Source organism: Salarias fasciatus, unplaced genomic scaffold (genome assembly GCF_902148845.1).
Source record: "Salarias fasciatus unplaced genomic scaffold, fSalaFa1.1, whole genome shotgun sequence".
NCBI classification, from domain to species: domain Eukaryota; kingdom Metazoa; phylum Chordata; class Actinopteri; order Blenniiformes; family Blenniidae; genus Salarias; species Salarias fasciatus.
The window spans coordinates 823,733-849,477 of record NW_021941380.1 but is presented as its reverse complement, the minus strand read 5'-3'; the positions used below and the strand labels follow the sequence as shown (position 1 = coordinate 849,477).

At 46.0% G+C, this 25,745-nt stretch overlaps 1 protein-coding gene across 2 annotated transcripts; it reads left to right on the top strand.

Moving 5' to 3' along the window:
• The first annotated feature begins 2,196 nt into the window (after nucleotides 1-2,196).
• Nucleotides 2,197-20,532, top strand: LOC115385343 (sorting nexin-2-like). 2 transcript variants are annotated; one of them, XM_030087322.1, is made up of 16 exons: nucleotides 2,197-2,486; nucleotides 6,821-6,920; nucleotides 7,104-7,264; nucleotides 7,735-7,801; nucleotides 8,612-8,655; nucleotides 9,339-9,480; nucleotides 9,572-9,650; nucleotides 10,280-10,355; nucleotides 12,211-12,324; nucleotides 12,766-12,859; nucleotides 13,138-13,343; nucleotides 13,407-13,550; nucleotides 15,329-15,340; nucleotides 17,362-17,442; nucleotides 18,036-18,107; nucleotides 18,602-20,532. In XM_030087322.1, the coding sequence occupies exons 1-16, from the start codon at nucleotides 2,388-2,390 to the stop codon at nucleotides 18,650-18,652; spliced, it is 1,542 nt and encodes a 513-aa protein (XP_029943182.1). In that variant the 5' UTR covers nucleotides 2,197-2,387; the 3' UTR covers nucleotides 18,653-20,532. The 2 variants fall into 2 exon arrangements, with proteins under 2 accessions (XP_029943182.1, XP_029943183.1); XM_030087323.1 differs by lacking the exon at nucleotides 15,329-15,340 and having other exon boundaries at nucleotides 2,199-2,486.
• The last annotated feature ends 5,213 nt before the right edge of the window (nucleotides 20,533-25,745 follow it).

Here is a 25,745-nt window from a genome sequence, read left to right as displayed (position 1 = left end):
TTTGTCAAAATGTCGCTGTTGCTCTGAGGCCAGATTGTATGGAATCAGAATGCCAATGCAAGTTGCATGTTTCTGTTTTGTGTGGGTAGGCATCAACAAAAAAAGAATGTATAATTTTTTTTTTTTGTTGTCCAACGAGGACCTGGTTTAATGGACTCCAACCTGGGTCCGCTCTGACCTGATTTGCTGTTGTGTGTAACGGAGCCAAATCCAACCAGCAAACAACCAAGATTCCTCCCACCTTTACTCATCCAGCTGAAGCTCCTCAGCAGGACAGGTCTAATCCTTTGGTTCTGGATGAAATCTGTGAGAACATGAGGAAACCAGAACTGGAGGAGACTCAACAGGCAGAGAAGACAAATACATTCACAGAAATCACCTGAAATCCTGACTATATTAAGGAGGAGGAGAAACATCAGGAATGCTTTAAGTTCCTTTCAGAGATCTGCTGGACCCTCTTTTGATTGGGAACTCCATCACCACGTAAGTCAGAATGACAAGGAATGAAAAGTGAACTGTGGCTGACACAGCAGGAGCTGACAGTGATGTTCCTCCCTGTTATGTCTCCACATCCCACTAACATGATCACCATCATTCAACACACTGCAGAGCAAGACCGGTTCTGAGGTCCTGCAACAGGACTGAAGGACTACATCTCAAAATGTTTTCATTTCAGGCCCCATTCCAACCCTGGAAAAGAAACTGAATCGTCCTCTGAAGTTTGGAAAGAATACGTGACAGACAGACAGAATAATACAGTCTAAACATTGACAATGAAGGACACAGACATTCACATGGACAGAATTCCAAGCTGGATTGTTGTTACGGTGACTGTCAACTCTAAAATACCAAGTCCAGGAGAATCTAGACTGGAACCAGGACCAGGACCAGGACCAGGAGAATCTGGACTGGGAGTGGTGGGCGTGTGCAGCAGTTCTGTTGTCAACACGGAGATGGATTCTGAGCGTTTTGAAAAAGTTTTGTTTTCAGTAACTCTGTGGACTGTTGTCCAGGAAACGATACCTAAAATGTAATGAAAGCTTTGCATTTTCACTTGAAAGTGTGTCCTCAGGTTGAAGAAGAGACATGATTAAATTCTGCTTGTTAACTAAACTATTTTAAGTGGCTGTATGACGAATAAACTATTTTTAAAAATAATTTGTCATTGTTACTTGTTAGCAACTGAGTTACAATGTTTCAGTGACAGTAAATAATTACTCGAGAAAGTAACTATTGCATTACTTTTAAAAAATGTGTTTAAATAAGTGAAATAATTTGGATCCCCTCTCAATGGAACTTTAAGATGCATGTTTATTTATTTATTATGAAACTGAATTTATGGACACTTGACAGAATAAATCATAAACAGGAAACACAACATGATTCTAAATTATTTAAACGTTGCTGTGTGATAATATGAGAAAAGACACCAATCAAATTGAAATTGGAACTGGAGATAGCATTCTACATTTCTACATTTTAAAAGAAGAATAAAACACAATATGTATGTCAATAGATTATGAAGGTGTTGCTGATACACATTCAAATTCAATGTTACAGGTGCTCAAACATTTTGCACCTGAAATACCTTTATAATAGATACCTGTGCTTCCATTTAAATGCTGCCTTTGAATGGTCAGGGCTCTCTGGATGTATCTCTATCTGCTCTAATGATCAGGGCTCTCTATGGCCTCATATTATTATCTGTAACAGTAAGGATAATGTAACAGTGGAAAAAGAAATAACTGGTTATTTTACCCGTTACTAAAACACTAACACCGTTTATTTCGACACCTACCCCTATCCTTGGTCTTAATGATGAAACTCACTTTGAACTAGATATGCAAATGAGCATTTATGACGACATTATTTTGAACTTTCCTGACTGAGAAGTTGGCAACGTGTTTTAAAGCAACATTTTTTTTGTAGTGCCTTATATTAATTTAGCCACCTAATGTAAATATAACAATTATCTAACATTATGCAAAAGTAATAAGATTACTTGATATTGTTTGTCTGTTCTGAAGCAGTTACTCCCATCACTGAGTCTCTTTGAATCTGAAGTGTTTACTGTCTTGTCACAGTTGTGCAGCGTCTCTTTGTGCTTGCGACAGGTTCTCGGAAAGCGTTGCGGAGTGAGACGTCCTGTCTCCGCGCTCCTCTGTGATCCCACCAGGCCTCCGGGAGTCACATGACGGAGCTGGAAAAACCTCCTGACCACTCACTCCTCCTCCGCCCCGATCACCCTCGCCGTCAGTCGGCTGCTCGCTCGTGGTCTGTCGGTGTGCGTGTGTGTATGTGTGTGTGTATGCATGAGTGTGTTTATGTGTGTCTCCGTTAGCTAGCTGTTAGCCTTCATCACATCCAGGAAAGCAACACAGGCGAACATGGCGGACACAGTCAGGGACCCTCCACCCGAGACCACCGACTTCCAGGAGCTGGAGGACGGGGAGGACCTGTTCCCGGAGCCGTCCAGCACACCGGAGGTAAGGAGGAGGAGGAGGAGAGGCCGGGTGGAGCACACAGGAGCAGGGAGGCGTCCAAGGCGGGATCCTGACCGCACGTCCAGCCCGCACCGGCTATCAATGAAGCTAAGTGTGTGTGTGTGTGTGTGTGTGTGCGTGCGCGCAGCCGTGGTTGAAACACCTCTGCGGGGGGAAACTGGCTCACAGTGTCGGTGTGTACACACAGTGAGGGATGGCCTCCGCAGCTTCAGTTACAGAGAACAAACACTCCCCGTCAGGTGTTACGCAGGTGAGGGCGGTGCGTTCACTGAACCTCGGAACTAACACTTCCTGTCAGGTGTTACACAGGTGAAGGTGGTGCATTCAGGGAGCCGTGCAATAGAAGTTACAGTCAAGTGACTGTCATACTGCTTGGTGCGTTTAGGAAACCTTGGAAAAAAAACCCCACTTGCTGTCAGGTGACTGTCACACAGGTGGCAGTGGTGCTTTCAGGGAACCTCAGAACAAACAGAGTGGCGAGGTGTGTCCTCATCACATGATCTGCCTCCACGTCCTCCTGCTCAGATGCTTGGATACGTCTCATTCATGCACCACCAGTTACAACACAACACCTCAGACAGGTGGTCTGCACTAAACCCGGTTTAGAAAATTGAAAGCAAGTTAATGCAGCAAAATAGAACTCAAATTAATGTAAAGACAGACAGTAAGACAACCACAAACACACAGAAAAACACTGCTTACTCTATGTGCAGCTGCAAATGTTGTCTTGTAAACAATCTTTTCAGTTTGCATTCAGCATGTGTAAATGTTACCAGACTCAGAGGAGACTTTCTGCAGAACCAAACTCAAAAGAATCCTAATCTCAGAGTTCAGGGTGACAATGGAACTAAATATTTGTTGTTAGAAAAGTATCATGATTCACAGTGGTATCTGCACAATATATAAAATGACTCAAATAGCAAATCAGGGCACTGAACATGTTATTCCGCTTCCCAGGCCGCCATCATGGAATGCTGTATTCATGTTATCGTGTACTAGAATGATAATAAAGAGTCCTTGAATAAATACGAGGTAACGAATGCTGGTGAAGCAGCAAAACTGACTTGGACGGCTAAAACTGCTAGAATGGTTGAAAGAGTTAAAGCCACTGCTGTTCAGAGTGTGTTGTTCTCTGCAGCGTGTGTGAAACTTTTCTGAAACGAAAACACACGCTTGAGGAGTTTCCTCTTGACAGGCTTCGCGAGCGGGGTGTGAGTGATGGTAACAGGCACTCAGTGCAGCAGGGCCGGTCGTTAAAAGTCTGTTTGTGGTGGTTAATGGTTTATCCTGTGTGTGTTTCTCAGGGTTTCCTGTGTTTTTCATGATCTCATGTCGTAATAGCCTGCGTCTTTCATCAGTCCAGTGAGGTTTAACCCTTAATGTGATCCAACCTGCCGAAGGTTGTCGCACAGTCAGAGCGTCAGCTTAGAGAGAAGTCCAGGGGAAGACACACACACACACACACACACACACACACACACACACACACACACACACACACACACAGAGGCCTGTTGTACTGTTTGTCATGTCAGCACTTTGGATTTCATTACTGGCGATGATCGCCTTCCTCCAGTGTTTCAACAGCACTCCTGTGTGTGTGTGTGTGTGTGTGTGTGTGTGTGTGTGTGTGTGTGTGTGTGTGTGTGTGTGTGTGTGTGTGTGTGTGTGTGCCTCACATAGTTCCGAGGTCTGCAGATTTTCTGACTAAAAAAAAACATTTTTGAATAAAGTTGCGTCGGACTGTGAAAGTCGCTAAGCTATCAGAATGCAGTCCAGAATAACAGCTGATGATGAAAACTGCAGCGTATGTTGAATATTTAGATATTTTTTGCTGTTTTGGGTGGTTTTAGCTTCCTCTGCCATATGGTCCCTTTAGCTGAACTATCTAGCTGAGCTGTTGTAGTTTTTTCATCCTGACCTCCCTGGTATTTTGTGACATGTTAGAGTTTGATGCACGTTGATGCAGACGCGGACCGACACCAACCAGTGCTGGACATCAGTCTCACTCCGAGTCCCAAAAACTCCTGAATACAACCTGGCAAGCATAACAGTGATATTATCTCCCAAAATATCAAGACGAGAAGAAAGATGGTGGTACAACAGCAGAAACTTTATCAGTAGGAACATTTGGAGCGGCGCAGTTACAGCCATGTGGCTCAGTAAACATGCTGAAGACTTTCAGGGCTCTCACTCCAGTGATGCTACGTGTTTAATATGATTAAAGTCTGTCTGATGCTTCACGCTGGTTCACAGCATTGCATAACATTAAAATGGACTTAAGGGCCTTATTAAGTCCTCATATTGGTTTTCGATATCAGCTAAAGGGTCGTACTCGTGCTCACGCTTACAGAAAATGCATCCCTGATACTGAACCACTATTTTATTGAAGAGACACACTCATGCCACATTTTCAGTGGAGGACTCGAAGCTGGAGCCTCCTGTACTCCCTGCGGTCCTGCTGCTTCCCCGACACTAATCCACACTCAGTTGTCAGTTTTTTTGACCCACCCAGCTCAAACTAATGCCGTCTAATCCAACTGTCCACAGTAAATCCTGCATGACGCTCACTTTGCTTTGACTGGGAAACCGTCCTGTTTCTGATCCTTCGGGTCTGAGGGATCGCTCGGTATCACTGTCGCTCTGCTGAGTGCAGAATCCCCTGAAACCACCCGGGTCCTGCTGTTTGTCTTCCGGTGAGCTTCGTTCAGCTCTGACACACATTTCCTGAGTGTCCCGGTGTGACCTTTGGACTCCTCTGTCTACTGCATGGGGGAGGCCTTCACTGCCTCTCCGTGCCTCTGGACCGTCTGTCTGTGGTTGTTTACTGGCCGTTTGTGGCTGCTTGTTGTCTGCTTGTGGTTGTTTACAATCTTTTTGTTGTTGTTTACTGGCTGTTTCCAGTTGTCGACTGTCTTTTTGCGGTTGTGTCATCTTTATGTTTTCCTTTCATATCTTGTTGTGGTTGTTTACTATCTGCTGGTGGTTTTTTTACAGTGGCTTTAAGGTTGTAGACTGTTTTTGTATTTTTTTTGTGTTCTGGCAGTTGTTTTTGGTTGTTTACTGAATTTTTGTAGTGATGTCCTGTCGTTTAGTGCTGTTTGTTCTCTTGTGCCGGTTGTTTGTTGTACATTATCCACCTCGCAGTGCCTCCTGAAGCTTCATCAGTTTGTTGGTTTGAGCTGTAAACTCCTCTTATGAGGAGTCGTTGTTGTTGTACAGGAGTTTCGCTGTATTCATCCACTTTTATTCCTCAGAAGAGCCAACAGAGTGTTCTGGCTTCAGGATCTGATCAGGTTAGGACAATCAGTGAGGTTTTCACATTTTACCTCAGTGTGACAGCTTCTCATTAAAGTTTAAAAGAAAGGCTTTGTGTGCGCGTGTGCGTGTGTGTGTGTGTGTGCATGTGTGTGCGTGTGTGTGTGTGTGTGTGTGTGTGTGTGTGTGTGTGTGTGAGATACCACCGTGTCTGCTGAGTAAGGCTGGAGGAAGCTGTTGTTTTCGCCGCTCACTTCCTCCTCTGCTCTCAGCTGAAAACCCTTCCGTCGCTCTGTCCTCCTCCTGGACTCGTGTCAGAGCTCTGTCTGTCTCTGCAGGACGAGCTGGAACACCGTTCAGCTAAACCTTTGCTCCTTTATGTTTGTTTTTAAAACGCTCTTCCCCAGGCTTTGTGTGGGCTTTGATTTTGGTAAGACACTGGGAAACAGCCTGGGGTGGAGGAGCCCTCTGATTGGTCAGTCAGGAGTCACCTCTGTCCAATGACAGCTGCCCTCGTGGCCACGTTCAGTGAGTGTGAGGGATGGACCTGATGGACACGTTGTCTCCAGGGAACCAGGAGTTAGTTATGATGAGCCTCCACCTCTCCTCCACAGCTTTATGGACATTTTTTTTCAACAAGTTTGATTCTTCTGCTGCCAGATGTCCATTCAGGAGCAGCTGATCTCCTGAGGAAATAACCAGGTGACCTAGAGCACTGATTCAAAGCCAGGGGTGTCAAACGTAAGGTCCATGGCCCAAACTGGTCCACAATAAGCTCCAAATCAGCTGCCAGACCACCAGAATTATTTTAAATAGAACTCTTGGGGTGAGAAACTGGCAAATCAGAGTTTGATCCTCTGGTTCTGCACTGCTTGTGTCTAATGGGCCTCACTCTGCTCCTGCTTCGCTCTGCAGCTCCAACTAGTGGAGGGAGTGTGTGACCGTTGATCAAGAGCTGTACTGGCGCTGATGTTTCTGCTGCTGACAGGGCAACCGCATGCCTGTGTATAATTACAATAATAACACGTGTGTGTGTGTGTGTGTGTGTGTCTACACAGTCACAACCAGCCAGTTTACCTGCAGAAGACATCAGCACCAACTCCAATGGACCCAAGCAGGACCTGCTTTTTGACGATGATCCCGAGGATCTGTTTGCAGGTTGAGAAACACACACACACACACACACACACACACACACACACACACTCATCTCCATGCTGTATGCACGATTCTAACAATGGGCTCTCTCCTGTGTGTGTGTGTGTGTGTGTGTGTGTGTGTGTGTGTGTGTGTGTGTGTGTGTGTGTGTGTGTGTGTGTGTGTGTGTGTGTGTCCGTGCAGAGGCCACAGAGGAGGTGTCCCTGGACAGTCCGGAGAGAGACGTGCTGCTGTCAGACGGCCCTTCGCCCGCCATCACCCCCATCACCCCCCCCACCTCCATCATCACGCCCCGCCTCGGCCACGCCCACGACGACATGTTCACACACTCCTCGTTCGACGAGGTGCGTCCCGCAGCCCTCCGCTCGGTGGACGTCCTGCTGTGTGAACCGACTCAGTCCAAACCCAGTTAGCATTAGCCTGTAGCACAGCTAACGAAAACTACCTTTAGTGGAAAACTACCTCGGTTTAACAGTAAGGTCTCGTTTGCACAACATCATTTTTTTGTGTTTGTGTTTCAGAAAAGTCCGCCATTTTTATTATTGTCGTTCACCAAAAAGTTCCTGCTTGGAAGCCGTTTTCAAAAAACATCACTTTCAGTGGCAACAATTGAACAGCCTCCCAAAACATGCCTTTTCACTCACTCTGCTTTTCGTGTGAACGCGGCCTAAAGCTGGACCTGAAAGTGAAAAGGGAACGGGACCCAGACCAGTTCCCTGAGGGACTCCTCAGCCCAGAACAGCAGGCTGTTGAAGGAGGAACTCTGCACATGTAACATCTTCATTCTCTTCCCGGTTGTGTTTGTGTGCTTCAGATCGAAGAGGAGGAAGGGGGCGATTCTTTTGACATCAACATATCTGTTTCTGACCCCGAGAAAGTGGGTGAGTTCACACCGAGCACAGCAAACTGTCTCCATGTTCAATCCCCAGTGAGGCTAGAGAGGAGCTCTTCCACGGAGCTGCAAGATTTGATAAAACTGTCCAAAAAAATGTAAAACCAATCAAAACGCCTTTGTACTTAACAAGATAATATTGATTTTTTTTGAGCAAATATTCAGAGAAAAGCTTCTGCAGTCAAGTTTTCTGATCCTGATCAGCTGTCCTGAAAACTCATTTCCTGTAATTTTCATCAGATTATAACAGCTAGTTTGAAAGAACCAAACAGGAATTGGACATAGATGTAGATGGCAGTAAAGCAATAATTTCATATGTAGTAAAGGCCAATAATGTGATCAAATATTTGAGTTGATATCATTTGGCCATTTTGCATTATTGAGTATTAAAATAATCCTTTGACAATGTAATAAGTGCAGCCAATAATGGAACAGTACATAACCAGGACTCCAGGGGTTTTCAAACTATGGTTTTAGCAGTGGTTTTATCATATGTGTTGGGGTGGAGGTGGTGGGGTGGGGGGATGTGTTTGTCAGTTTATTTAATGAAGAACACAAACAGAAACCACAAAGAGATAAATATAAAAACCAAGAACCAGTCGAACCGGCTTTGGTATCTTTTCATCCTGTTTGTACTGTTAACACAATAGTGTGTGTGTGTGTGTGTGTGTGTGTGTGTGTGTGTGTGTGTGTGTGTTGTGTTTGTGTTTGTGTGTGTGTGTGTGTGTGTGTGTGTGTGTGTGTGTGTGTGTGTGTGTGTGTGTGTGTGTGTGTGTGTGTGTGTGTGTGTGTGTTTCAGGCGATGGGATGAATGCATACATGGCGTATAAAGTGACCACGAAGGTGAGAAGTGAATCCTCCCCTCGGATGTGTTTCATTTTTTTGTTGCAGTCGTCGTCATGGCAGAGATCTGAGCTGCAGATACTTAAAGTTTCCTTCAATATGAAGCACAGCAGTAAAATGTGCGACACACCCAGCTGTAGTTTCTCAACAACCCGCAGACTTCATCCACTTTTATTAATTTGAACCTGCTGGTTCCAAAATGTTTGAATCGACCTGCTCCTGGAATCACTTCATCCCACTAAATACAGCCAAACTAAAATGTATGGGGGGGAAAAAATAAAACGGCTTTTCTGGATGATAAATCAAAGGTTTTTTTTGAGTTTGAGATGAAGATCTACATGTGCGTCCTACCTGTGACCACTAGGTGTCACTGTATGACCGCAGAAAGCTGCCACAGCACCAAAAAAACCCACTTCACTGCTGAATTTAACTGACAGAGACAGAACAATGTCTGGAAAATGAGACTTAATGTAAAGTCAACATTAACTGAGGAACATCTGAGGAGCTCTGGAGCATCAACATCTACATCTGGACATGTATGAACGCCCCAGAACCAAGAAACCAACATTAATAATGACCTATGAGCACCAGAACGAGCGCCAAATCCCTTCCACTCTGGAGTTTTCAGTGTAATTCTGGTGCTCAACAGCTGGGTCTCTAAGAGCGCTCTGTCTCCCCATCAGACCTCCATGTCCCTGTTCAAGCAGAAGGAGTTCGTAGTTAAGCGGCGCTTCAGCGACTTTCTGGGCCTGCACAGCAAACTGGCCTCCAAGTACCTGCACGTCGGGTACATCGTCCCCCCGGCGCCCGAGAAGAGCATCGTGGGTAAGTCAGGCTTCCTCAGTGCCTGAGCTGGGAGGGAGTTCAGTGAGCGCTGTTCCTTCATGAGTGCCCCCCCCCCCCCCCCCCCCGCCAGGGATGACCAAGGTGAAGGTGGGGAAGGAGGACCAGTCATCCAATGAGTTCGTGGAGAAGAGGAGATCGGCTCTGGAGAGGTACAGCTGTGGTGGACCCCCCTGGGGAGGGGTTAGCCCCACCCCTCTGGAGTGTGTGTGTCTGTATGAGCAACCTGTTGAGAAGTTTACAAAGGTTAAACCACAAATATTAGATACATCATCATCACTACAGTCGTCTTTGTGTGTGTGTGTGTGTGTGTGTGTGTGTGTGTGTGTGTGTGTGTGTGTGTGTGTGTGGAATACTGAAACGACGAGGCGGAGGGGGCGGGGCTGACATTCGGCTGGCCTTTGCTCAGCCCCGTTGATTGACAGGAAGGTCACTGAGTGACAAGTGATGGAGCTCAGAACTGCAGATTTCCACACTGATGGACACACACACACACACACACACACACACACACACACACACACACACACACACACACTCTTCACGTGGCTGAGCTCTCACCAGGTGCTCATATCAGTTGTTCGTTCTGAAGTTAAAATCAAAGAGAAAAACACATTTTGAATCAGAACATTTTCACAATGCAAGTTCCTTTAACGAAGAAGTGACTCTTTCTATCGAAAAGAACATCAGTGTGTGTTTGTCAGCTGTATGTCTGTGCATAACTGCAATAATAACGTTTGTGTGTGTGTTTGTGTGTGTGTGCGCGCGCCTTGTCTTCCAGGTATTTGATGAGGACGGTGAAACATCCCATCCTGCTGAAGGATCCTGACGTCCTGCAGTTCCTGGAGAGCTCAGAGGTGAAACGTGGTTTCATTCTGATTCTCACTGAAACCAAGCAGGATGTTAAAATAGATTCACGTTGGTTCAGTCAAGGAGGAAAAGCTTGATTTCTCCCCGCGTTTTTATGTAGTGAAACATTCAATGTTGCAGGTTGAAAACACATAATTCATCGTCTTTTGGATGAATTTAATTCTTCATTCCAGTCATGTCAAAGTTCTCCATCCTGCTTATTCTTCAGCTTATGAAATATCCGGGCTTTAATCATTGGAATTAATTGCAAAAACATCATGTGCTTAAATGGACGCCTTTGTGTTGCTCTGGCAATCTAACCTGTTAGCCTCCGCTTGCCCAGTGGTGTCAAACATATGGCCCGTGGGCTAAAGACCGAACTGGTGACACCTCTTGGGACCGTCTAAAAGGAAAAGTCAAATACAGAGAAGAAATTAACTTTCAAAAAAGTTGATGGTCAATTTTTGACAGTTTTTGATTCAAGATCCTTCAAGTAGAAGAAGAAAATCAGCATGCAGACAGCTGTCTGGGTTTATTTCACTCAGATTATTGATTGTTTTTAATTCAGTTGTTCATTTCACTCATTCTCTAAAAGCGCTAGAAGAAAGGAAATCCAGCAGTTTGTCTTTAAAGATTGGTCATATTTGAATTCTTTCACAGAGTCTTTATATTCATGAGAGGCAGGTTTTGGGGAGGAAATAAAATCAGAATGAAACTGTTCATGTTGCCAGAAATCAAGAAGTCAGGCGGAAAGTGCTTCCATTTCCTGTTTTCAATGTGTGGTGTGGCCAGTAGGGGGTGCCATTGGACCAGTCTGCACACGCTCAGGGTTCTGTCAGGATGGAGGCCGCAGGACTGTGATGGGGGCTTTTGTGGGATGCGGGGGTGGGGGGGCTTCAGGGGTGTAATGCTTTCTCTCCTCAGGGGATCAGTAAAATCCTGTTTTGTAGATTTGGAATGAATTTACAGAATGAACTATGAAATCCAATCAGTTAGTTTGGTTTTCTCCACAAGTGGACAAACGTCTGGCCGAGGTCAAAGTGACACCTCTGAAATATGGGACGGGGGGGGGGGGGGGGGCAACGCTGATTGTCCACTTCAACTAAATCTGCTGCAACATTTCAAGCTGCTGCTTCACCCGTTTACCAGGAGGAGGAAGGGACCGAGCTTCAATTGAAATCTCCTCCCTCCTCCTCTGCGAGGGGCCCCGGGGACCCAGCGGCCCCCCGCCTGCTCCCGCTCTGACTAAATGAGATTGGAGAGCTGGGATGGAGGGGGGAGCAGGTAGAGCCGGCATGTCCGCGGAGGAAGCAAACTTTTCCCAAAATGAAGAAAAATGAGCTTATTTCCAGACGGACGCCGGGGTCTGCTCGCTCTCACACGGCGGTTTTTACCAACGCTGAGACGTGGGAGACATGGCAATCAGGGCTAGGAGCGGGAGGAACGAGCAATCGGGTCGAGGAACGAGCGGGACGAGCGGAGCGGCGATGGAGTCAGCATGGAGGCGTCCAGACCAGCAGTCCAGTTAAAGATGTTTTCTGTCCACTGAGAGGAACAAGATGGAAACAGCAGCCAAACCCAGTGGACTGGTTCTGTTCTGTCCAACAGAGGGACCGAAGGTCAGGTCCTGCAGCTGGGTTTTGGCCCACGGACCGTATGTTTGACACCGTTTATTTTGAAATGTCAGTATAGTTTCAAAGGTGTGACGTGTTCTCAGCTGGGCACTGATGTGACCTCTGACATCCAGAGAGGGCCGGTTCCTCCGGCTGAGGTGACGAGGCCTGATGCTTCTGACGGTTCTGATGAGGGTTCTCATGACGGTTCTCTTATGGTTCTCTTATGGTTCTCCGGTTCTCGTTGCAGTTACCGCGGGCCGTCAGCACTCAGGCTCTCAGCAGCGCCGGACTCCTCCGGATGGTCAACAAGGCCGCCGACGCCGTCAACAAGATGACCATCAAGATGAACGAGTCTGACGCCGTGAGTGGAGGAGGAGGGTGGAGGAAGACACCCGGGGGGGGGGGGGGGGGGGGGGGCAGAAAGCAAGAAACAAGGAGCAGACTGAGAAAAGAAAGAGGAGAGAGGAACAACACTCAGGACAGTTGCTGAGTAGAGCAGGAGGAGGAGGAGGAAAGACGAGGAAAATCTCTAAACTTATGAAAGGAGCTGAGTACGAGGAAGGATCTGGAGGAAGAGGTCAGGAGGATGAAGAGAGTCAGGAGTAAAAAATCCAAAACAAGTGAGCTTGCTCTCTCCGTTTATCTGACCGGTTGACTGAGTGCTGCCCTCTAGTGGTGAGGATAGTCACAGCAGGAGGAGAGCTTCATCCAATCACTCACTGTCCTTATTGGAGGGCGGGCTTCTTTAAAGAAATCATATTGAGGTGTGTGTGTGTGTGTGTATGTGTGTGTGTGTGTGTAGTGGTTTGAGGAGAAACAACAGCACTTTGAGAATCTGGACGTCCAGCTGAGGAAGCTTCATGCCAGTGTGGAGTCTCTGGTCTGTCACAGGAAAGGTACAGCGCACTCTCTCTCTCTCTCTCTCTCTCTCTCTCTCTCTCTCTCTCTCTCTCGCTCTTGATCCAGGAGATCAATTTAAAACCTCCTTGACGGTGGAGAAAACTTGACTTGTATTTATTTCATTTTTTTCCTTTCCTGGTTCAACTCGTTCAGCCTTCCAGCTTCTTTTGTTTCTTCGACCTACTTTTGTGTTTTTTCTCTGTTCTTTCTTCTCGAGCTGTTTTTGTGCAGGAGGGAAACATGTTTCTTTGTTGTCTTCTCCTCCTCCTCTCAGAGCTCTCGGTCAACACGGCTCAGTTTGCCAAGTCGGCGGCCATGTTGGGGAACAGCGAGGACCACACGGCGTTGTCTCGCGCTCTGTCCCAGCTGGCGGAGGTGGAGGAGAAGATGGACCAGCTGCACCAGGACCAGGCCAACGCAGACTTCTACCTGTTCTCCGAGCTGCTGGGGGACTACGTGCGCCTGCTGACCGCCGTCAAGGTACCGGCCGCACACCGCACGGCTGACCGACCCGCACGCTGAAACATGGCTGTGTGTGTCCAGGGGGTGTTTGACCACCGGATGAAGACGTGGCAGAAGTGGCAGGACAGTCAGATGCTGCTGCAGAAGAAACGGGAGGCTGAAGCCAAGCTGCAGTTCACTAACAAGCCGGACAAGCTGCAGCAGGCCAAGGACGAGATCCGAGAGGTGAGGGAGCCTCACGTGCACACACACACACACACACACACACACACACACACACACACACACACCAGTGATGAACCCCTCTTGTTCTTCATGCTCATTTACCTTCAGAAACGCCTCAATTAACACCAGATATGACAACAACATTCCTCTTTATCGATATTGATTCGTTCGTCGCCGTTCATCATCATCACGAGAACAAAAAGAGGAACTTTCCTCTAAAACCTGAAATCCAGGCAGGAGCAGGAAACAGCAGTGCATCCTGGGGTGAGGTAAGTTTTAGCGTCTTGGTTTTGAAGACATTGAGTGGACATTGAGTGTAAAGACATCTGCAGTCTGCACAGCGTGGCGTTGCCAACAGTCACGTTGGTTTGGCCTCAGTGGCTGCAGCGGGTCTGTTCTCAATCTGGAGGTTGCAGGTTCAATCCCCGGTCGGTAGACAATGGAGCTCAATGTGGCTCCAAACATCCAACAACACTGGTCTGTTGAATTAACAGTGTGGCCCAGAAATACACACACACACACACACACACACACACACACACACACACCTTCACAGTTCAGTCAAGTGAAAAGTTCCTCCTCTGCAGACTTCACCGCCTCGGCAGACAAACCCGAGCAGGAGAGAGAAAAGTACTTTATTAGAGCGCCTGTTGAAGCTGTCACCACACAAATTCATCCTGCCTCTGTCAGGATGCACACACACACACACACACACACACACAGACAGGCGCAGGGCTGGCGGGCGGAGGCAGCGTGGTCGGGGGCCGGGGCATTAGAGGCGAGCAGCTGTCAGACGCGGGGTTTTGGGGAGGAGAACGGGGGAGTTTTTGGGGGGAGAGGCTGTCAGAAGCTGCAGGCCAGGACAGATCGCAGTAGAGTTACAACCCACATTTATTCAGACCCGACCAGAGTTTTCCCGCCTGTCAGGCAGCGAGGGGGGCTCGCTTCACCGCCAGGCAACAGAAAACACACCGGCCAGCCGGCACTTTTACTTCAAGTAGCTGGAAAACGGGAAACACACACTGTTTTTTCCTACATCACACGGAGAAGCTTCAGTTTAGATACTGTGTGTGTGTGTGTGTGTGTGTGTGTGTGTGTGTGTGTGTGTGTGTGTGCATTCTGAGGATCATGTGAACATGAAATTCTGCATCGTCACCTTTTCTTTCCTTTACACTTCAACCAGGACTCCATTGTTTGGGTTGCCGTGGCGATATCAGTTCAGAGGACGACCTGACATTGATTCTCAATTTAGACGAAGCTGTTTATTGATCGTTTTTGAAATCGAGAGAAGATTTTAGACGTAATTTCTGTGGAACCGGACTCAGAGGAGAATTTCTGCTGAGTTAAAGTGGGGGAGGAAGGCAGACGTGTGGCTGCTCGGCTGCAGAGTTGAAGGGTCTCTGATTTGGACTAAAGTCAACAAACTTTTTCAGAAATGTTTCTGGAGGTGAATTTAAAGTGATTGTTGAGTTATCGTGGACTGAACCAAGGGCTGGAAAGAGAATGCTTTAATTCTGAACTCTCATCTTATTCTTTCTGTCCGGGCCGTCTGCTTCACTCCCACACACACACACACACGCGCGCGCACACACACACACACACACACTCTCAGCATCTGTTCTCAGTCTCCAGATGGTTCCAGGGTCTTTTCTTCCCCCTCAGTGGTTTCGTTGCTCTCATGTTGGGTCTTCCTCTTTTATTTTGGAAGCTTTCAGCATTTTTTTCTCCAGCCTCTGAAATTGTGTTGCATTTCCCCTGCCATGCTTTCCTTCAACCAGGAGATTGAAGAGGTAGGACCTGCCCCGCCTGTCTCTCTGGCTGTCTCTGTCTCAGTCCGTCTGTCCCTGTCTGTGTCAGTCTGTCTGTAGCTGTGTTTCCAATCCAGTTCTTCGCAAATTAAATTTGCCAAACGGCACCAGAGTACCATTGCGGTTAGCAGCTGTTTCCATTGAATGACGTTTGGTGAATAATCTGTAAATCTCATACAATCTGTTAAGAAGAAGACGGAGACAAAACATTTGCATTTTCCTTGTGAAACTCTGCATTTCGTTGTTGTTTGCACCCAAGGATGGCGGTTCTATCTTTCTCTATAATATTGTTTAAAAAGATTTCCGCGGTCTCCTCGATCCAGATGTGCCCCGCCATCTTTACTTGAATGGACTGGTCACGTATCGTCACAGTTTTGCTGTATATTTCTTCATTGACATGCCTGGAGAAAAAAAAAACCCTTCAGGAGAGCATGAAAACTTTTTAGCCATATTTGGGAGGTTTTTCAAAATGTAGGTTTTTCCAATACCAGCTCTGTTTTACTGTATTTAGGTTTTGTGAATTTCTACAGGTAATGGAAACACAGCTACTGTCTGTCTGGTCATTCGTTGGTCTCTGTTTGTCAGTTCCTATATTTATTTCTGAATCCCTGTCTGCCTGCTTTTCTTCTTCATTGTTGCCTTAATATTTTTTTCCTCTGAGTTCAAAATCTGCAGTTCTTTAATTTTCATTTGTTTCAGTTTTTTTTCCCTGGCTGAAAGTCCTGCAGATTCTCTTCATTTTCACTCAGTCACGCTGCACTTCCTCTGTTTGGGATCATTTTGTTTTTAACTTCAAACATTAACATCTTTATTCAAATGTTCCATAAAAGTAGAAATGAGTTGGCAGTGTCGTGCAAATCAATGATTGAATCAATGATTTATTTATTCCCTGTAAGAAACATTTAGTTCAACTTAAAGGCTTAAGAGAAGCAACAAGTTTAAAGCAAAGCTTTAAATGGTTCACTAAATCAAAACAGGAAATGTTTTCTAGAAACTCAACTGAAGGACACGTTTAGGCAGTCATGTTGAAAAATTAGGGTGAGAACAGTTTAAATGTTGATCTGAAAGCACAAATGTTCCTAAATTCTGATGGAACTGTTTGACTAGTGAGGGATGTTAGTGATGTTAATGCTCATCTCATGGATACTCATGAGTCATCTGTTGGTTTGCACACGGCTTCTAGCATCAGATTTTGGTAATTAAAACTACTCAACTCGTTCAAAAAAGAAAACAGTTAAGAGTTAGCTCAAGCATTTTAACCATTTTCCCAAAACATATTGTATAATGTATGATGAACTTTCAGATACAACTGGTTCAGCTGACTAGCAGCTTCCATTACATGCGTGCATAGACAAGCCCTCGGAACCTTTGTAAACCTGGAACCTCAATCTTCAAAAACTCCATCAGGTTTTTAAAGCTGAAGTTGGAGGCTCTCTGCTCCCTGCAGTACTCTGGAGCTTAGCAGTTAGCACTCAGGACCGCGTTGTCTGCCTCAACATTCTGGAGCCTTGAAAGCTTCAGCAAGTGAAGTGAAGCAGATGTTCGAGCTCACTGAGGAGATGAGCTGTTTTCTTCTCAGATCTTCAACATATCAGGGCAGCCTGAGAGTATCTAGCAGGTGCTAGCAGCAGCATCAGCTTCCAACAGAAGTAAGAAGCACCGAGCAGTTGCAGCAAGGTGGAGCAGGTTAAAGTGTTGCGTCTTGTGGGTGGAGCAGGTTGCTGCTGCTTTATGTGGGTGGGGAAGGTCTTCATGTGTTTGGCATCGGATAATGTGGTTACCATGGAACTGCTTGAAATGCTGTCAGATCAGTGTGGGTTTCTTCAGTTTTGTGTTTTCAGCTGCAGATTAGCAGCTTCAGTGTTTCACAGTGTAACATTGCTTTATTTCTTTTGACGTTAAACTGTTTGCAGCTTCGATTAGATACTCTAAAAAGTCTACATCCACTCTGAGAGAGTCTAAATTAATTTTCATTGTTCTAAATGTTTGCTCCTGTCTTTCAGCTGGAGGGAAAAGTCCAGCAGGGCGAGAGAGACTTCGAGCAAATCTCCAAAACCATCCGCAAGGAAGTCAGCAGGTTCGAGGTGAGACGGATGGATGGATGGATGGATGGATGGTTGTTTGAATAGATGGTGAATGGATGGATGGATGGTTGTTTGAATGGAGCGTGAATGGATGGATGGATGGATGGATGGATGGTTGGTTGAATGGATGGAAAGATAGATAAATGGTTGAATGGATGATAAATGGATGGATAGATGATAAAATGGATAATTGATTGATGGATGATTAGAAGGATGAGTAGATGGATGGATAATTGTGAGGGAGATGGATGGTGGGATGATTAGATGGATGGATTGATGGATGGATGAATGTATGATTGGATGGGTGGATGGTTAGATCGATATATGGCTGGATGATGGATGGAGATTGGATGGATGGCTGGATGGAGGGACGGGTGGACGGTTGGATGGATGATTGGATGAATGGTTGAATGGATGATAAATGGATGGATAGATGATATGATGGATAATTGATTGGTGGATGGATGGTTGGATGGATGGACAGTTGGTGGAAGGAAGGGCTGCAGTGAATGAGTGAGTCATGTCCATTGAACTGATCGGGGACATTTCACTCTGAATGTAATGGAAATGTGTGCTGTGGTGTTTTTCTACAGAAAGAGCGAGTGAGGGACTTTAAATCCATCATCATCAAATACCTGGAGTCCCTGGTTCAGACACAACAGCAGGTCAGCATGCTTCCTCTGGGTCCTTCCATCTCACACGCCAAGGTTTTCCAGACCTTCCTCTAAGGCCTCTGTCTGTGTTCCAGGCAGATCACTTCCTTACTGTTATTCGAAGTTAGGATCTGATTGTTCTGCTGATGGTTCTATTTTTTTATTCTGGAAGCATCATCAGAGTGTCATAAATCTGATATATTGAGTCTCTGAATCCTTGAAGTTGTTTCTTGGTTTCTTCACTGTTTTTTTTATTTAAGATGGATGTTTGAAGTAGACCAGTGGCTCTACATGAAACTTTATTTTGAACGAAAATCCAAACAGTGAAAAAGGAAATTATTTCTTTGTGCTGGTTTGATTCCCAGTTCAGACACTATGGAAAAAACAGTTTTACATTATGGGCTTAAACTGCCTTGAAATGCAAAATGAACATGTGATTAATGGTGATTAAATCTTATCACAGTCGTAACTGAAATATGTTCTAAGCTCTGCCTTTTGTCCTGCAGCTGATAAAGTACTGGGAGGCCTTCCTACCCGAGGCCAAGGCCATCTCATAGAGTCCTCTTGTACCCGATAGACAGTCCCAACCAGCTGCGGTCAAACTACACTACCCACAATGCACCTGCCGTCCACCGCCTCGCCCCTCCTCCTGACTGAAGATGAGAAGCGAGGGAGCCACTCGCAGCAGAAATCAACACAGCACTCTTCATTTCTTCACAGTTCGATTCTGCGTTCATGCTTTCTGTGCAAACCAGCGTCAGGAACTCCAGATCAGCAGATCCACTTCCTGACAGGAGCTTCTCTCGCTTCTTCCTGCTGTCGCTGTTTGTCTGGCTAAAAACTCAGAATTCTGTGTCGAGTCAAGGCTCTGGTGATGGAGTCGGTTTCTCTGTATTTAAAGTCCCGTCAGTGAGCTGGAGGGAAGCAGGCGGCTCCTGGACGCTCATGAGGACCGTGAAGACTCAACCCCGCAACAAACCAACCAGGCGCCAGAACAGGGTGAGACGGTGTGATCAGACTGTTTATGAGGGAAGAGTTTTATCGTCATCTTAGAACAGTAGGCTCCTCTTTACGTGGTTACCATGGCGATGAGGTGGCTCCTGATTTGCTGTTGAAATGAAGTGAAGTATGATTCCTAAACACGATTATTCAAACATTGCGGTAAATTTACAGCCCTTCTTTCTACCATGTTCATCGCTGAGAGATGACGATCCAAACAGCGAACTACGAAAAGTTGACTGAAGATCGCACTGTGACTCACTACTGCCGCCTATGGCACAATAGTGGTATTACCCTCATTATCTGGACTCATTTGACTGAATAACATCCATTCGATGATCCCTTTAAACCAGAGTAGCTGTAAATCTCCTGACCTGTGATTTGTCTTTCTTCGCGGCCGATGAGCGTCCTTTACATGCAGAAATGTCTGATCTCTGACTTCAGCCTTCTGTTTCCCTCCTGTATCCGTCCCCTGCGGTCCGAAGTGGGCTGCTGTTCGAAGCTTTTCATTTTCGCCAGGATGAAATTCTGATTTTTATGTCTTGGTTCCAAACCAGCAATGTGAAAAAAGAAAGACCCTGCTGGCCCATCCTGCCCACCACTCCCTCTGCGGGCCTCGGGCTGAAGGTGTGGGGGTTTACTGAACCTGAGCTGTGATGAAGGACTGGGAAGCTGTGTTTCCTGTCAGCTGATGGGCCCCTGCACTTCCTGTCTCACCTTTCAAAATGAGAGTTGCTGTATGATCGAGAGTGAAGGCAACTCTCTTCTGATGAGAGCAACGGAGCGAGGTCCGTTGACCACTCTGCTCTGAAAACACAGATTGAAGCTCCAGTTGCCGAAGATCCGATTGTCAGAATGTGACTGTGTTACTGCGTCCAGTAAGGATGCCAGTGTTGGCATCACTGTGTGTGTGTGTGTGTGTGTGTGTGTGTGTGCGTGTGCGCGTGCGCGCGTGCGTGTGTGTAAAACATGGATCAGAACACAATCTGTCAGCTGGTTGGAACGCAGCCTGCAGGAGGAAGTGTGAGGGTGTCAGGTGACAGGAAGGGGTGGGGCTAAGCATCCAGGCTCCGCCTCACTCACACTGTGACCAATGAGGACACAAATCCAGAATGTGTTTCGGACTTTTTTTTCTTTAATTCACACACATTTCATTCAGCTTTATTCCACAAATCATAAATGTGAGTTTTTTAAATAATTTCTTTGATTGAAGCTGGAATGAAACTGGAATTTTTCTTCTGTTTGAACTTATTTCCTTGAATCAGCATGTCTGAAATCACCTTGTTGTTTTGTTTTATTGCCATCAGATGATGTTTAATGATCCCGAACTTTGAGTTAATTTTATTTTCACAGCTTTCTGAATTTTTTTTTTTTTTTTTTTTTTTTTTACGAAGTTGTTTGCTTTGGATGTAAGATTCCTGCAGATGTTTGACCACTTTAATTACAGTAAAGGAATGTCTGTCATCCACACTGAGCTCTGATCACTGCTTTTCTCTTCATACAAAACCTTACATTTATTCGCTTAACCTTGAAAACACAAACGGTCAAAAACAGATTTCAATTAGTCATTGACACATTTGTTTTGTGAATTAATCACACCTCTCTGCGGCGGCTGTGAAGGTGATCAACATTGTAAAGCACTTTTGGGACTGCTCCGACGGTGGGAAAGCCCTATAAGTAACATTCAGTCATTTAGAATTTGCAGAGCGTGAATCCACAGCGTGATTTTTCCACAAATAAGAGGATTCCAGTGTTGGTTAGAAAGATGAAAATGCTTCACACTCGCCATAAACAACACAACTATCAGGTTTTCTTTCTTTGGTATCATGTCCAATGATTCACGCATAGAAATTAGTTCTAGAATAGATAGAAAAGAGTTCTAGTGCGGGCATTATAAAACATGCACATTACATTCAGCGTCTGCATCGGATATGGAAAAATGAGTTGCAGAGCTTTTAATTTCAGGCTGATGTGTTCAAAATATCTATTCCATAGAAGAATTTCCATTTTTCTTCTGATTTTCAAGTAAAAACAACAGCACCCGGCATGCTGACCATATGGTTTTCAGAGTTTCTTCTGTTTCCCTATTAGGGCCATCAGTCGGGGGGCAGTCGGGGTCACATCAGGCCTCAGTCTGAGATGATGAACATTGTTACTCTGATGAGCTGCGCTGAGAATGTAGAGGAAAATATTCTGACAGACAGAGGGAAATACTCTCTTTTATGCTCAATTAGCTGCAATTAAATAATAGTGAAAAATTCTCTTTATTTCAGTAACTTAAGACTTTTTTAACAGACTGAAAACGGTGTTCATGCACAAACATGAAATATAAAAAAACTCAAACTACTGAAGTAATTTCAAATAGGCCGAACATCTATGGCTTTAGCTGAGTATCAACTCAATAAATCTGGATATTAGAGGGAGGAAGATGCTCTTTAATCTGGATGTTAGCTGGCAGAGGGAGCAGGAAGGAGAGAGAGAGAGACACCTGCTCCACAAATGTTTTTATGCCGTCAGTCAGACGCTGCTGAAACCCTCAGCGACTGTAACGGTGTTGTTTAATGGTAATCAGCTGCTGTTGTTGTTTCAGGGACACTTCCTGCTGCGCGTCTGTTGGTCAGACAGAGATCGTGAATTAAAAGAAAAACGACGTGGTGACAAGCGGAGGATTAGCAGAACCTCTCGGGGGGGCTCCACGCGATCCCACCACGTAATGAACACACACTCCACATGCGAGCCGAAGGCTTGTCAGAAAATGGGCCGAGCGCTGCTTTGCATTGCTGCTGTCACACCATCGACTAGCTGTCATATTCAGGCCGCTGCAGGTTTCTGCAGCAGGCCAACAAACCCACATTTGGCTTTAATAAAGGGCTCCGCTCTAATATTTCCCCTACTCTGCTGTTTGCAGTAGATAGACAGAGAGAGAGAGAGAGAGAGAGAGAGAGAGCTCACCTGCCCAGGTGTAACCCGCCTTCACTCATTATAGGATCAGCCCCCCACTTTTATAAACTTGATGTGAGTGTTGTTACTGTAATAATTAGAAAAGACTGCTTTGACGGTTCCCCCACACACCGTGTAAACGTAATGGTTCTTAGTTCTCAGGGTAAGTTCCTGTGCTGTCCCAATGGTTTCTAGCACCTTGAAATGTTCATGTAATGGTTTGTAATACTCAGGTGAAGTTCCTGATAAGGTTCCTCCTACGTTATAATGGTTCTTAGTACCAGGGGAACACTCCTGAGCTCCTTCTTAAAGGTGCTGTAGGCAGGATTTTGCTAGTCAATGCTAATTTTTCTGTGTTTTCTTTTGATTAAATGTTAGAGTGTCCATTGATAATCCTTTAGGAGTGTAGCATAATTGCACTATCGCAAGGGTGCAGCGTTTCCATCTGTCTCTGTTCTGAGCTGAAAAGGAATCTCACAGCTCCAGGTATCTTTGACCAATCAGAAGAGCCCTGAGGCTCTAACCTTGATTGGTCGAGGGGCGTTCGTCGCACGTTCTTGTGGGAGGGGCTTAACTTGCATAAGGGCGTGATGTCAGAGAAAACAGGACAGGATTGGCTGTGCTGGGTTTCAAATGGCCATCTTAGATGGGTCAAATCTCCATCTTGCTTAGGTAACCCTAAGGTAACCCTAAGCAAGATGGCGGAGATGCGGAATCCTGCCTACAGCACCTTTAATTTTGGGGAAAGTTCCTGTGATGGGTTCCGGTGCCTGTCGAACTGTCCTGTCATGGTTTCTAATACTTGCTGAAAGTTTCTGTAAAGGTTCTGCTACTTGAAGAAAGTTCCTGTGATGGTTCTTAGTACCTTTAAACATTTCATATGATGGTTCGGAGTAGCCAGGAAAAGATGGTTCTTCTATCCAGGGGTCAACTGATAGAACTTGATGGTTCCCAGTTTTTGGGGATGGTTCCTCTGACAGAAGGAAATGTAGTTTGTTTGTTTGTTTTTTGTCCCTTGCTGAAGAGGCAGGATTGGCTGAGAAACCCTCCATAGTCCAGTCGGACCTGCTGCTTGATTTAGTCCTTTCTCCTGCCTGATCTTGGACTTGCGCCATGCAGACGGCACTTCCCCGCTGTGACGTCCCAGGCGGGGGATAATGCAGGTGGAGCTGCATGTTGAGCCTCCTGCTGTCGCCACGTGGAGAGTAATGGTGCTTCCAGTTTTCCAGCTTCAAGCCCTCCTCTGGAAACGTCCTCCACTCCGGAATAATGCGTCTGCATGTGTTTTCCTTACTCACCCTCACCCTTCTGCTCTCGCATGACTCCAGAATAATGCTAGTGTATTTATTTCAACGGCCCCCCCGGCCCCCCTCGTCGCTATCAATCTGGCTTCGGAATAATGTAGGCACATCTGTTCTGCTCACCCCGCTAACCTCTCAATTTCCCCGCCACTTCAGGATAATGTAGGTGCATCTATTATCTGTGTTCACGCGGCGCGGCCGTCGCCCGCCTGTTCTTAGAATAATGTAGCAGCATTTACAACATCAGCAGCCTCCCAACCTCCGCTGTTATCTCGCAGGGAGGGAAATAAATACAGAGTCCTTCTTCTCCGGCTTTCAGCTTCAAAATGGTGGCCGGGAGTTTATTATTTGGCCTCATCAGTTACAGACTCTCCTTGTTTCCTCTGCCGGCGGCTTTAACTCGCTCTCGCTCTCCATGGAGGCAGCAGAATGGAACAAAAAGCAGATAAGAGTGTTGTTGCAGCGTAACACTCGTCGTTTATTTATCATATCTCCAAATGGTGGTGTAGCTGTTGTGCTGCGGTCAGGATACAGTGACCTTAGTTGATCAACTACCCCCTCTGCAGCCTGATAAGAGGGCTAATATAACAGCCAGCCAGGGGGAAGGCCGTACTGTAATTATTTCTGTGCTGTCAGAGGGTGGGGTGGGGGTAGGGGGGTGGGGGGGGCATCACAGCCCTCCCACCGATTCAAATCTGAGGCGAAACTAAAAAAGGGGGAAGAAGGAGGAAGACCACAACAACAGTAACACCGGCGAAGAAAAATATCAGCCCAGCAACACGACACGCCTGAAATTGGATCAGTTTGTCATGTGCGCGCGCGCACGCACACACACACACACACACACACACACACACACACACACACACACACACACACTGACCATAAAGACTTAATTCCAACTTCACACGCTCCCTTCACAGGCCTCCAGTGCTCACATGTACACTGAATTACCACCATCAGTTCCTGTTTACATGTAAATGCATAAGCTCTACTGGAGGAGTGGTTGGCACACTCACCCCACGACTTCAAATACCGTCCGTACCTTCATGTGTGGAGCTTACATGTTCTCCCTGTGTGCAGTGACTCCAGTTTCCTCCCACAGTCTAAAAACCTGCTGTGTGGTTAATCAGTGAGTCTGAATTGCCCTGAGCTGTAAATGTGCGTCTGCGTTTGTCCTGCGATGGACTAGAGATCTGTCTATGTGTACCCTACCCCTGACCATGGTAACTTTATTAGTCACTGTGGGGGTACTATTTAACTTTCTGTACATCAGGAGTTAATGTAGGAACTTTAATATCCACTATGGGGGTACTACCTAACTGCATGTGCATCAGGAAATAATGTTGGGACTTTATTAGTCAATGTGGGGGTACTACTTTATGTGCACCAGGAATTGCACAGCATTACATTAGACCAGAAGCTGAAAAAAGACAAGACGTGGTCAGACTGACCACATCACAGCAAAAATTCTCAAGGAAAATGTATTCGTCACTGGGGAGCCTGATCACTATTATGTACTTTGAAAACCAACTAAAGAACTTTATGAGTTTCTGTGGGGATACTATTTAACTTTAGCTAGCTGAGATAGCCAGCTGAGCTAGCCAGGAGCCGCACGCTGAACGTCTTCACGTAAGACCTTCACCAGATTGGGTGACATGGTTGGGAGACAATAGTTGAGACGATCCACCCAGAAAGCCACAGAAAGAAAAGTCCTCCATACCATCATGATACCATCATCCATTTAATCATCGTGAGGGGATTGCTTGAGATTGCATGAAGCGAGAAGCAAACGCAGAATCTTTGTTAGTCACAACAGCTTTCTGGAGAGAGAGAGAGAAAGTGGAGGAACTTTGTTTTCACTTTGAAGTTTCGCCTTTCATTTTCTTGCATGTTGAAAATGTCTCATTTATTGATGATTCAACACAAAACCCCCCCACAGGTAGAAGTTTTACCACCGTCTCTTCTGTGCCTTCTAGAACTTCCAGAACATGAAACTCAGTTAAGTTTGTTTGACCTTGAAAATAAAACAAACAAACCCAAAGCTGCTTGCTCCCTGGCTGCTGCTGTGTGTGTGTGTGTGTGTGTGTGTGTGTGTGTGTGTGTGTGTGTGTGTGTGTGTGTGTGTGTGTGTGTGTGTGTGTGTGTGTGTGTGTGTGTGGTGTCAATTGCAGCTCTTATTGTGAATCTGGGAGGATGTATGAGCCGGCGCCGCCCGCTGATAGATGACACGATACACAGCTTTCCTGATTTCGCAAATTTCTATGAAGTGTGTCCTGAGTTCACGAAGGCGAGGAGATAAGAGGCTGGAGGACGCTCGCCGGCCAATAAGATTCATCCATTTCAGCCTCTTATCTGCTGATAGGAGGGGGGGGGGGGCACCCCCCTTCACTTTCCCTCTCATTTCTCA